Below are 12,427 nucleotides of genomic sequence, written 5' to 3' on the forward strand. Positions count from 1 at the left end.
CTCTACTCACTGCAGCCTCCGCCTCCTGGGTTCAAGCAATTCTCCTGCCTCAGCCTCCTGAGTAGCTAGGATTACAGGAGTGCGCCAACACACCCAGCTAATTTTTGTGTGTGGTTTTGTTTTTTTTTTTTTTTGTAGAAACGGGATTTCACCATGTTGGCCAGGCTGGTCTTGAACTCCTGACCTCATGATCCACCCGCCTCTGCCTCCCTAAGTGCTGGGACTACAGGCGTGAGCCACTGCGCCTGACCCTGAATTGCATTCTAGAAGCATCTTTCTGGCTGCCATGCCAGGGATGAATTGGAGGGGAGGACTGGTGGAAAGTATGGTCAGGGCATGAAGACAGACCTAGAGGTCTCCATGTGTCACGTGGGCAACTGAATGGATGAACACAGGACAGAGAGAGAGGAAAAGAGGTGGCCGGGCACGGTGTCTCGCACCTGTGATCTCAGCACTTTGGGAGGCTAGGGGAGGAGAGGGTGGATCACCTGAGGTCAGGAGTTCGAGACCAGCGTGGCCAACATGGCGAAACCCTGTCTCTACTAAAAATACAAAAATTAGCCGAGCATGGGGGTGCTCGCCTGTAATCCCAGCTACTCGGGGGGCTGAGGCAGGAGAACCGCTTGAACTCGGGAGGCGGAGGTTGCAGTGAACCGAGATCACGCCACTGTACTCCAGCCTGGGCGACAAAGCAAGACTCCGTTTCAGAAAAAAAGAAAAAAAAAAAAAAGAAAGAAGGGGAGGGAGGCTGAACACTTAGAAGAACTGGATTTAGATTTAGCTAAGATGAGCAAACAGGAATCTGGAGAATCATAAGCAGGGAGGGGCCCCTTCTAATTCCCAACGTCCCTGGCCAGGTTTAAACGAAGCGCCTTTCCCAAGACGTTAGGGTCACCTCCGGGACTCCAGGGGGCGCCGCACCTGCTACGGCCCCTCTAGGCTCGCCCCGCTCAACTCACTGACAGAGGCGGCGCCTCCCGCGGCAGACAACGTGCACGTGCGCTCTCCAGCCGGCAGAGGGCGCGCGTGCGCAGACGGGGCCGGGGGCGCGCGCGGGGGCCGGCACCGGAAGCGTGCGGTTGCCATGTAATATCCTGGCCGCGCGGGCGCGCGAGCGGCTGAGGCGGCGCCGGGGCGGGCGCGGAGCTGGCAAGCGGCTGGCGGAGGCGGCGCCGACGGGGGTTGCTGAGGCGCGCAGAGGGTCGGCGGCGCCCGGGAGCCTGTCGCTGGCGCGGTCCGGGCGGGAGGCTCGGCGGCAGGCGGCAGCATGTCGGTGGCGGGGCTGAAGAAGCAGTTCTACAAGGCGAGCCAGGTGAGCTCAGGCCCAGGCAGGGGCCGAGTCCCGGGCCCCGGGCTGCCCGGATGAGGGGGCCAGGCCCGACCTGGTTCGGGAGGGGGCCTGAGGGACCGAGGTAGGGACGTTGGTGCGTGTCCCCCGCCGGGTGGGAAGAGCAAGGGACGGACGGGGGTGATGAGGTGGCCCAGGCCCTGCCCGCCATGCGGGCTCCAGAAGCGGGGACAGAACCCCTGGGAGGAGGGGAGAGGCACCCAGGGGCTGCCCAGGGACGCGGACCTCACCCCTCCTCCCCTCCCCTGCAAAGGCGGGGTGCGGGGAGAGAAGGGGAAGAGAGGAGTCCCGAGGCTGTCGACACAGGATTCTTGCCAGATAACCCAGAGCCAGGGAAAATTGCTTCTAGAGCAGTTCTGTTCAAAATCCTCCGGATGGGCAAGGTACAAAGTTGAAAAGGTAGAGGGAGAAGTCAGTTTCCCCTCTCTGCTCCTCGGGCAGCCAGCCCCGTCTCTCTCCCCAGAGACAGGGACTGTCATCGACTCCGTATGTCCCTTTCCTAAGATACGTGTGTGCCTTTCCTTTAAAAACACGTACACTGTGATAGCATTTGCCACAGAATCCTGTGTGCTGTGGTTTTCATTACTTGGAGGTCACTCTGGAGCGGGATTTCTCCCCCTCCGTCAGCACTGTTGACATCTGGGGCTGGACTGTTCTCCGTGGTGGGGCCATCCTGGACACTGCGGGGTGCTGAGCAGCGCCCTGGCCTCCACCCACTCCAGGCCAGGAGCACCCCCAAGTCGTGACAACCAAAAATATCTTGAGACATCACCCTGTGTCCCCTGAGGAATAGAATCAATTCTCCTTCCCTCTCTACTTTCCTTCCTTCCTTCCTCCTTCCCTCCCTCCCTGTCTCTCTCCCTCCCTTCCTTCTCTTCTTTCCTTCCTCCCTTCCTTCCCTGTCCCCCAGGACTACTGCACTAGACCATACTCCACACTTGTTGGATTTTTTTTGTTTTTTGAGACGGAGTCACTCTCTGTCGCCCCAGCTGGAGTGCAGTGGTACAATCTCCGCTTACTGCAAGCTCCGCCTCCTGGGTTCAAGCAATTCTCCTGCCTCAGCCTCCCCGGTAGCTGGAGCTACAGGCATGTGCCACCGCACCCGGCTACTTTTTGTAATTTTAGCAGAGACAGGGTTTCTCCATATGGCCCAGGCTCATCTCGAATTCCTAGCCTCAAGTGATCCGCCTGCCTCGGCCTCCCAACGTGCTGGGATTACAGGTGTGAGCGACTGTGCTTGGCCTACTTGGATCTTTTTAATGGGTACATTGTATTTCATTCCATTAGGTGTACCATAATTTATTTAACCAGTTGTCAGTTGATAGATATTTCTGTTTACCGGAATTTTCTGCTACCATTACTACAATGAATAGCCAGTGAATATCTTTGCTCACCAGTGGGATTCGTTTTATAGGATGAATTCCCGGAAGTAGAATGTTGCATCCCAGCCTAAGTGCATTTGATTTGGACAGATAAAGGGTTTTTTGGAAACTCCAGGACCTGTTGCCCATGAATGTGGTGAAAGCTGTGGATCCACTCTCCATAAAACTGGGCACACTTAAAATTTTCACTTTGCAATTTCAAATCCAACAAACCTCAAATTTGGCCGGGCACGGTGGCTCACGCCTGTAATCCCAGCACTTTTGGGAGGCCGAGGTGGGAGAATCACTTGAAGCCAGGAGTTTGAGAGCAGCCTGGGCAACATGGCAAAACCCCATCTCTACTAACAATACAAAAATTTTGTATTTTTGCCTGTAACCCTGGCTACTAAGGAGGCTGAGACAGGAGAATCTCTTGAATCCAGGAGGTAGAGGTTGCAGTGAGCCAAGATTGCACCACTGCACTCCAGTCTGGGTGACAGAGCGAGACTCCGTCTTGAAAAAAAAAAAAAGCCTCAGATTGTTGAATCCTATTGGTCCATGCACTGCAGGGTGAGGTTGTGTGGAATTTGTGTGGATAGAGTCCACCGAGGAATGAGCAATGATTTTTTTTTTTTTTTTTTTTTTTTTTTTTTTGAGATGGAGTCTGTCGCTCAGGCTGGATGGAGTGCAGTGGCGCAATCTTGGCTCACTGCAAACTCTGTCTCCTGGGTACACACAATTCTCCTGCCTCAGCCTCCCGTGTAGCTGGGACTACAGGCGCCGGCTACCACACCTGGCTAATTTTTTGTATTTTTAGTAGAGACGGGTTTCACCACGTTAGCAGGATGGTCTTGATCTCTTGACCTTGTGATCTGCCCGCCTCAGCCTCCAAAGTGCTGGGATTACAGGCATGAGCCACTGCACCCGGCCTGAGCAATGATCTTAGCAAATGCTTGGGCTGTGGTGGCAAACAGGGTTCTCTGCCCACAGTTTGGAAAGGCCCAGTGGGAGCAAAGAGAAACAAGTCCCCAGTAACACCCAGCTGGTACCTTTTGTCCCTGGAAAGAAAAAAGTAAGGACCCTGCCAGGTGCTGTGGCTCATGCCTGTAATCCCAGCACTTTGGAGGCTGAGGCGGGGGTTCCCTTGAGTTCAGGAGTTCAAGACCAGCCTGGGCGATACAGGGAGATCTCATCCCTACAAAATATCAAAAAGTTAGCCAGGTGTGGCGATGTACACCTGTAGTCCCAGCTACTTGGGAGGCTGAGGCGGGAGGACCACTGGAGCCCAGCAGTTCAAGGCTACAGTGAACTATGATCGTGCTGCTGCACTCCAGCCTGGGCAACAAAGTGAGACCCTGTCTCAAAAAATAAAGTAACAACCCTAGTGGTTGTCTAGGGATATAGATACTTAGGGTCTATCTCTAGACCCCAGATGATGATGATTAAACCCTGGAGAAAGATTTAATCCAGATGAATTTTAGGATTGTCACTGAGAATAGCCCCACCCCCTTGCCCCAGCATGTTGAAATCAGATGGCCTGGCCCTGGGTTAGACCTTGCCCAGCAGGCGTCAGACCCTCACCTGCGGATTAGAGCATCCTAGAGCGCTGCTCCCTAGCAGGAAAGATGTTCTCAGAGGTCTCGGAGGAATTCCTGGGCCACTTTGTTCCGTGCCATAGACAGGTTTCTGGAAGCCACCCCCTCCCCCACCCCCAGCGATCAGGGCCTGTGCCCATGTTGTCCTGAGCTGACACCCTCTTTGGAGGAACGAGCCAGGCCTCTCATGCCAGCCACCAGGACTTCGTCTCTCTCGAGGGAAACAGGATGACCTGCATTCAGATCTGTGAATGGCGCCTTGAAGCCTGGAAAGCACAGTGTGGTGTTAGCTGGGCTTAGGATTGCCTATTTCCACATCCTGAGGCCTAGTCCCAAAGCACGATGGCCACAGCCCACCATCAGGGCTGTCGTCTTGGCCTCCTGGTCAATTCTGTCTTGAGTCATACTCTTAGAAGTCGCCCTGGCTGCGTTCCTTGCTCTTCTGTGATCATTGCCATGGTTCCCTCTGACATCTCAGCTGTTATCTGGACATATCCAACTATTTGTGTTTCTTTTTTTTGTTTTTAGTATAATAACAACTCTTTCACCCTCTCCTGTGCCTGTTGAAAAGTGACATCTCTCGGGATCTCTCCTTACCTAGTGGTATGAACATTTACTGCATTCTCACCATGTGAACGGGCGGTATGCTTTATACCAGTAGGTCTCAGCTGGTCTTGCTTATCCGGCCTAAGAGTAAAAACATTCCCCCTTTTACACAAAAGGATTTGGGGATGTTTATCTTTCTATAAAACAGGGTCACTTCTGTCTTCCAGGGGACACTGACAATGTCTGGGATCTTTTTGGTTGTCACAGCTTGGTGAGGTGCTGCTGGCTACTAGTAGGTAGAAGTCAGGGATGCTGCTCAACATCCTCCTGTGCCCAGGGCTCCCCACTGCCCCCCAAGAATTACCTGGCCCCAAATGTCAATAGTACCAAATTTGAGAAACCCTGCTTTAAGATTTGGAAAAAAAATGAGGATAATTATACCAAAACAAAGGAACAAAAAAATCCCCACTGAGCCATTCTTAAGATTTTCCTAGTTTGGCCGGGTGCGGTGGCTCACACTTTTAGTCCCAGCAGTTTGGGAGGCACTCCAGCCTGGGGGATGAGAGCCAGACTTCGTCTCCAAAAAAAAAAATAAAGTAAAAAATAAAATAAAGATTTTCCTAGTTTGTTAAACACAGCCACATGCGTAGCTTGTTTTTTGTTTTTTGTTTTGTTTTGTTTTGTTTTTGAGATAGAGTTTCTCTCTTGTTGCCCAGGCTGGAGTACAATGGCACGATCTCGGCCCACTGCAACCTCTGCCTCCCCTGTTCAAGCAATTCTCCTGCCTCAGCCTCCCGAGTAGCTGGGATTGCAGGCACCCACCACCATGCTCGGCTAACTTTTTTTTTTATTTTTAGTAGAGACGGGGTTTCACCATGTTGGCCAGGCTGGTCTCAAACTCCTGACCTCAGGTGATCTACCTGCCTCAGCCTCCCAAAGTGCTGAGGTTACAGGCGTAAGCCATGGTGCCCCGCCCCCAGGTAGATACTTACATAAAATTCAGCATCCAGACCCCAAGGTCGAGCCTACCCCCAAGTCTTTAGAAACACGTATCTTTCAGTGTCTGGGCCTCTTTTTTAGCGGGGAGCTAGGTCCATCATAAACGTTTTATGTGTATGTGTACACCATTTATCATATACGTATTGTGACAACTGTGTGTGTGTGTGTGTGTATGTATATATATATATTTTTTTTTTTTTTGAGGTGAAGTCTCGCTCTGTCGCCCAGGCTGGAGTGCAGTGGCACGATCTTGGCTCACTGCAACCAACCTCCGCCTCCCAGGTTCAAGTGATTCTCCTCCCTCAGCCTCTCGAATAGCTGGAATTATAGGCATGCGCCACTATGCCCGGCTAAATTTTTTTTGTTTTTTTGTGAGACGGAATCTCGCTCTGTAGCCCAGGCTGGAGTGCAGTGGCATGATCTCGGCTCACTGCAAGCTCTGCCTCCTAGGTTCACGCCATTCTCCTGCTTCAGCCTCCCAAGTAGCTGGGACTACAAGCGCCCGCAACCACACCTGGCTAATTTTTTTTTTATGTATTTTTAGTAAAGACGAGGTTTTACCATGTTGGTCAGGCTGGTGTTGAACTCCTGACCTAGTGATCCGCCCGCCTCAGCCTCCCAAAGTGTTGGGATTACAGGCGTGAAGCCACCATGCCTGGCCTAAACAATTCGTATGTATATGTTTAGGATATATCACATGCTGCTTATCACACCACTGCTTATCACATACATGTATTGTGGCAACCATATGTATCAATAAGCCTTGAAAAGGTAAGCACCTGTATTTTCTCCTAATTAACAATGTCATTTTTGTCTGATATAGTCTCTATGGAATTTCCCTTATATTTGATGACAGAAACAAAGACTGAAAAATGGTTCACAGAGAAACACAGAACATATTACATGAATCTCAGAAGAACCATGTCTCCCGCTGTGTAGGGAACTATTTTAGAGGAAACACTTTCATTCCTGGCCCCAGATGCCACCATCCACTAATGTTCTTCAGTGTGAACCTTCCAACTGATCTTGAGGAACCTTTATCGCTTGGGCCTGGGGAGGTCAAGTCTGCAGGGAGCCTGATTATACCACTGCACTTCAGCCTGGGAGACAGAGCCAGACCCTGTCTCCAAAAAAAAAAAAAAAAAAAACACCATTTACAGGGACTTAGAAAAGGGAGAGTTTCCAGTGCTACACACAGTGGTTCTATACACAGCTTAAAGGTTTCCAGTTCTTTGCTGGAACTTGATTCGATAGTTGAGAGACACAGGCATCGGGGCTCCTGAAGGAGGTGCACACTCCCATCAGCGCTGTCAGCCGGGGACGGCACAGACCCCGTCCTCACTCCTCCGCTTGGCGATTGGGAGAGAGTGCTCATGGTATTGAGGGGATGGGGCCAGGGATGCTTGCCAAACATCCTACAATGCATAGGACAGCTTCCCCCCCGCTGCAAAGGAAGAATTCTCCAGCCCTATGTTAGTAGAGTCGAGCTTAGGAAACCCTGCTTTAAACCAGGCTCTAGACTTCCAAGGGTTCTCACAGTGCCCTTTCTAAATTGAGAAACAGAGGCCGGGAGGATCCGGGAGAGAGTGCTGGGAAAGATAAACTTACTTTCTAGCAGGCGAGGCTGTGTTGTTGGTTCCGAGTTTCTGATCTCATTGCTGGTAATGGTAAGAACCTTAGTGGGTTCCAGGCTAGTTCATCTCCCTGCGAAACCTTTTGGGAACTTGTTCAAAATTGGTTTGGGCTTGAGTGGGCAGTTTGTGAGTTTTTACTTCTTATCATGAACTGGCCATAGACTGGTTGAAGGCCTGAGCTGGGGAAAGTTGAATCATCTGGAAGAAAGCGGTAAAAGAAATAGCCATCCATCGTGGTTCCATCTCCCTGGTTCCCTCCTTTCTGCCTGTGTGACACCCACTCCCTCAAGAGCCTCCTGGCATCCGTTTGCAACTAGAATTGGGGGACTAAGGAGGGTTAAAGAACGCCACTAGTGAGAGCTGCTCTCAGAAGTTCCCTTGGTGTGCTGGGGGTTTGGGTGATGTTATTTCCAGGCCTAAGCTGCTAACTGGCTTCCTGATAAATCTTGTGGCCAGGCTGTGTGAGATTGAGAGTGTAACTAGGGATAGAGCTGGCAGCTGCCTGGAATGCTGGCTTTTTTTTTTTTTTTTTTTTTTTTTTTTTTGGTGTGTGAAAGGAGGGAGAGGGTTTGAACGTTTGAACGGAAAGATTGCTTCAGACTGAGCTAGGAGGAACATTCACAAGCGTCACCTCCCGTAGCTTTGAAATCTGCCTGATGCTCCCTAGGCCCTGGGTTTGTACCTAGGAGAAAAAGAGAGGCTGGGGGGTTGGGGGAGAACTGTCTGCTGGGGGATCCTGGGCCCTACCTATTGGGGGGCTGTAGATCAGAGTAAGCAGTGTCTGGGACATGGCTGGTGTTTCAGAATGTCCACGATACTGCTTGTTCTGACCTATTTTTATTTTCATTTTATTTTATTTTTAAGACAGAGCCTAGCTCTGTCGCCCAGGCTGGAGTACAGTGGCGCGATCTTGGCTCACTGCAACCTCTGTCTCCTGGGTTCAAGCAATTATCCTGCCTCAGCCTCCTGAGTAGCTGGGATTACAGGCACATGCCACCACGCCCAACTCATTTTTGTATTTTTAGTAGAGATGGGATTTCACATGTTGTTCAGGCTGGTCTCGAACTCCTGACCTCATGATCTACCTGCCTTGGCCTCCCAAAGTGCTGGGATTACAGGCGTGAGCCATTGTGCCTGGCCTATTTTTATTTCTTTTTTAATTTTTTGTAGAGACAGAGTCTCACTATGTTGCCTAGGCTGGAGGCTCCTTAAACCTCACCACTCCAGGTCTTGAACTCCTAGGCTCAAGTGATCCTATCTCCTCGTTCTCTCAAAGTGCTGGGATTACAGGCGTGAGCCACTGTGCCTGGCCTTGACCTCTTTTTAGTTTACTTATTGTGGTTTTTGTTTTTGTTTTTGTTTTTGTTTTTTGAGACAGAGTCTCACACTGTTGCCCAGGCTGGAGTGCAGTGGCACAATCTCCGCTCACTGCAACCTCTGCCTCCCGGGTTCAAGCAATTCTTTTGCCTCAGCCTCCCAAGTAGCTGGGATTATACACTGTTGCCCAGGCTGGAGTGCAGTGGCACAATCTCAGCTCACTGCAACCTCTGCCTCCTGGGTTCAAGCAATTCTTTTGCCTCAGCCTCCCAAGTAGCTGGGATTACAAGCATGTCACACCACATCCGGCTGATTTTTGTATCTTTAGTAGAGAAGGGGTATAACTGTGTTGACTAGGTTGGTCTCGAACTCCTGACCTCAGGTGGTGATCCTCCTGCCTCAGCCTCTCAAAGTGCTGGGATTACAGGTGTGAGCCACCATGCCTGGGTTATTATGATTTTTTAAACATTTTATGTATTTGAGATGCAGTCTTGTTCTGTCTCCACTCCCAAGGTGGCGTGCAGTGGCACGATCTTGGCTTACTGCAACCTCTGCTGCCCAGTTCAAGCGATTCTTCTGCCCCAGCCTCCTGAGTAGCTGGGATTACGGGTGCCTGCCACCATGCCCAGCTAATTTTTGTATTTTTAGTAGAGACGGGGTTTTGCCTTGTTGGCCAGGCTGGTCTTGAACTCCTAAGGTGATCCGCCCTCCTTGGCCTCCCAAAGTGCTGGGATTATGGGTGTGAGCCACCACGCCCGACCCTGACTTCTTTTTTAAAACCTCACTTTGTGGGGCCACTCTTGGTTTTCCTACCAAAGTGCTTGACTTGTTAAGCCATAAACATGGAATGATCTTTTTTTGTGTGTGTGTGACGGAGTCTTGCTCTGTCCCAGGCTGGAGTGCAGTGGGCCAATCTCAGGTCGCTGCAACCTCCACCTCCTGGGTCCAAGCAGTTCTCCTGCCTCAGCCTCCTGAGTAGCTGGGATTACAGGTGTGCGCCACCACAGCTGGCCAATTTTTGTATTTTTAGTGGAGACGTGGTTTCATCATGTTGGCCAGGCTAGTGTTGAACTCCTGACCTTGTGATCCTCCTGCCTCAACCTCCCAAAGTGTTGGGATTACAGGCGTGAGCCCCTGGGAATGATCTTAAGATACAAAAATATGGGGTTCATAACCCCTTAACCTTGGCACAGATAAAAATGTATACCCTTGTGCTGGGAGTGACAGGTGATTCCGAGGCCCTTTTGTGTGGGCTGGTAAGGGGCGGTGTTAGTGATTCAGAGGCTGTGCCCGAGACAAGGCCGGTGAGTCCAGCAGCTGCAGGCTGACCTCCGGAAGCCCCGTCTCCCTCGGGGAGGTGCTGGCAACAGATGTAGGAACGGGCTTTGCTTTGTGATGTACATGTATGATGGGAATGGGGTTAAGTCCACCCTTGCAGGAAGCTCTGGTGACTGAGTCTGGAACGTGCGGCATGTGCTGGTGTGTGCCTTGAGGCATTGGAGCCGGCGGTGTGGACCTTGGGCTCCCCCCAGGACGGGCAGGGCTCACTCTCCCCACTCCACTGTGTTTCTGGCTTGCAGATGGGTGGAACCAGCAGCTTTGTGGAGGCCTGAGCTGTGTGCTGGCTGGGCTGTGTAGACACAGAGGTTTGAGACTGCCCTTCCCCGAAGGAAGCTGGAGGCTGCTTACACCCTGCTGCTCCCTAGGCCTGTCTGTGAAACCTGGCTCGCCTGGCCCGCAGGGTTGGCTGTTGGTGGTCACTGGGCACTTTGTAACCAAGCAGCATCCTGCGTTTTCCCGTCTAACGAACTCCGGTGTCTGCACCCGTGACTGCTGTACGTCAGGCCCTGGAAATCAAGTCAAGGGCTGAGAGTTCGGCCAAAAGTTCATCGCTGACTCAGAATCCCGTGTTCACCAAAGACCAGTTGGGGCTCTGTGGGTGCCGATCGCCCTGCTTATCTGGGTGTGTGTTAAAACCCAGCCCTGCAGTACATAATTACATTCCGGGTGCTCCTAATAACAACCTGCGAGTGTGAGATGAGGTGTCTCACCTTATCCCGCTCAGCTGAAGACATTGGGGGCTGTCACATTTTGAGACCCCAGACCTATCAAGCACACAGAGAACGTGATACTGCTCACTCCGCCCCTGGCTGCCCAGGGGTGGCCGCTGTCATGTGCGCAGTCCACCTGAGGTCTGAGCTGGCTGTTGGGCCCCTCAGGTGTCTCTGTCTGTTGCATTTTTTTCTCAGAGGAGGAATCTGCGGATTGGGGCCTGTCCTACTCAGACCTGCCCGTGCCTCTGTGTCCGGTGGACTTTGATCCAGGGGCCTAGGGTACAGCCAAGCCGTCACTGCTGCGTGGCCCTTTTCCGCCTCTGTGATTGTCGCCAGTGTTTTGTACCTGATCTGATATGGGGAAACGTCGAGTTGGAGTGTGCTGCCAACGTCCGCAGTAGGATTTCGGAGGCAGCTGCAGGTTTCGCCGCTGCCATGGGCATAGCTTAAAGGAGGAGCTCAGAGTGGCCTCCATGTTTCTCCTTTCCAAGCCCCTGAGGTCTCTAAGCTCCAGAAGGGTTGGATGGGGAAGCATTGCCCCGGGGTGGGGGTGGGGTGGGTGTCAGGAGCTCAAGAGGCTCTGGAGGCATCTCAGCTGGACTTGAGCTCTCCAACTCTAATGGCTTTTTAATGTGTGAGCTGAAGTGTCAGGGGCGGTCTCTTCTGGTTCTCTTTCAAAGCTGTCCCCGGAGAGCATATGGAAAAATGTGGTGGCCAGGGCTGCAGCGGGTTTCCCTCTCTCCCTTCTCTCCTGTCCTCTTCTTCCCCTCTCTCTCTCTCCCCCCTCTTCTTCCTCTCTCTCTCTGTTCTCACTCTTTCCTTGTCTTTCTGTCTCTCCCTTCTTTTGCCTTCTCACCTCTTCTTCCTCTCTCTGTCTCTCTTCTCCACGCCTTCTTCCTGTCTGTCTGTCTGCCTGCTTGTCTCTCTCTTTCTCTGTCTCTCGCCTTTTGCAGGGCTGGATTTGGCAAGCACTTTTTCTGAGTGCTGCAGCTTGGTGCATTTCTGCTCATTTCCTGTTAAGCAGTACCCAGGGCTCCCTGAACTCAGGCTCTGGGAGGACGGCCCTGTCTTCCTTTTCCTCTGCACTCCTAGAAAAACCTGCTGACCAGGCCCTGAGAGCGGGGTCATGGGGAGACTTCCTCACCACAGCAGGAAAATAGACCGACCGTTTCCTCCATTGGACCTGACTCAGCAGCGGCCCACTGACCGCCTGGGAGAGAGGGCTCCTGCCTGGCGGGCTGCAGTTCCACACATGGGTAAGGGGACAAAGCATCCAGCAGGGGTCGTGCCGCGTGTCTGTAGGGGCGGTGGTCATGGCAGATACTCAGGATCCAGACAGCCTCAGGCCAGCGAGGGCATGGGGTGAGTGGGCCCACTCCCCTCCCTGGGCCGGAAACGGGCGTCTTCTCCACCCTGGCCCGAGTGGACAGATCCCCACGTCGTTTCAGGCTGATGGGAGTGGTTATTCCATTGCCTTTGCCACTGGATTATGAGCCCATTGCCGTCAGAGCCAGGCATTTCTGCTCATTGCTGCATCCCCAGTGTTCAGTTTAATGGCTAGCCTGCCCCAGGA

The 12,427-nt window shown here is 52.3% G+C and overlaps 1 protein-coding gene across 1 annotated transcript in view; it reads left to right on the plus strand.

The window, feature by feature from the left end:
- The first annotated feature begins 1,108 nt into the window (after window positions 1–1,108).
- SH3GL1 (SH3 domain containing GRB2 like 1, endophilin A2) overlaps window positions 1,109–12,427 on the plus strand; it is a 39,823-nt gene continuing 28,504 nt past the window's right edge. Inside the window, exon 1 of the mRNA XM_007994832.3 lies at window positions 1,109–1,312. Coding sequence (XP_007993023.1) covers window positions 1,268–1,312 — 45 coding nt within the window. The 5' untranslated portion in view covers window positions 1,109–1,267. The remainder of the gene's footprint in view (window positions 1,313–12,427) is intronic.

The sequence above is a fragment of the Chlorocebus sabaeus genome, chromosome 6 (genome assembly GCF_047675955.1).
Source record: "Chlorocebus sabaeus isolate Y175 chromosome 6, mChlSab1.0.hap1, whole genome shotgun sequence".
Classification (NCBI taxonomy): domain Eukaryota; kingdom Metazoa; phylum Chordata; class Mammalia; order Primates; family Cercopithecidae; genus Chlorocebus; species Chlorocebus sabaeus.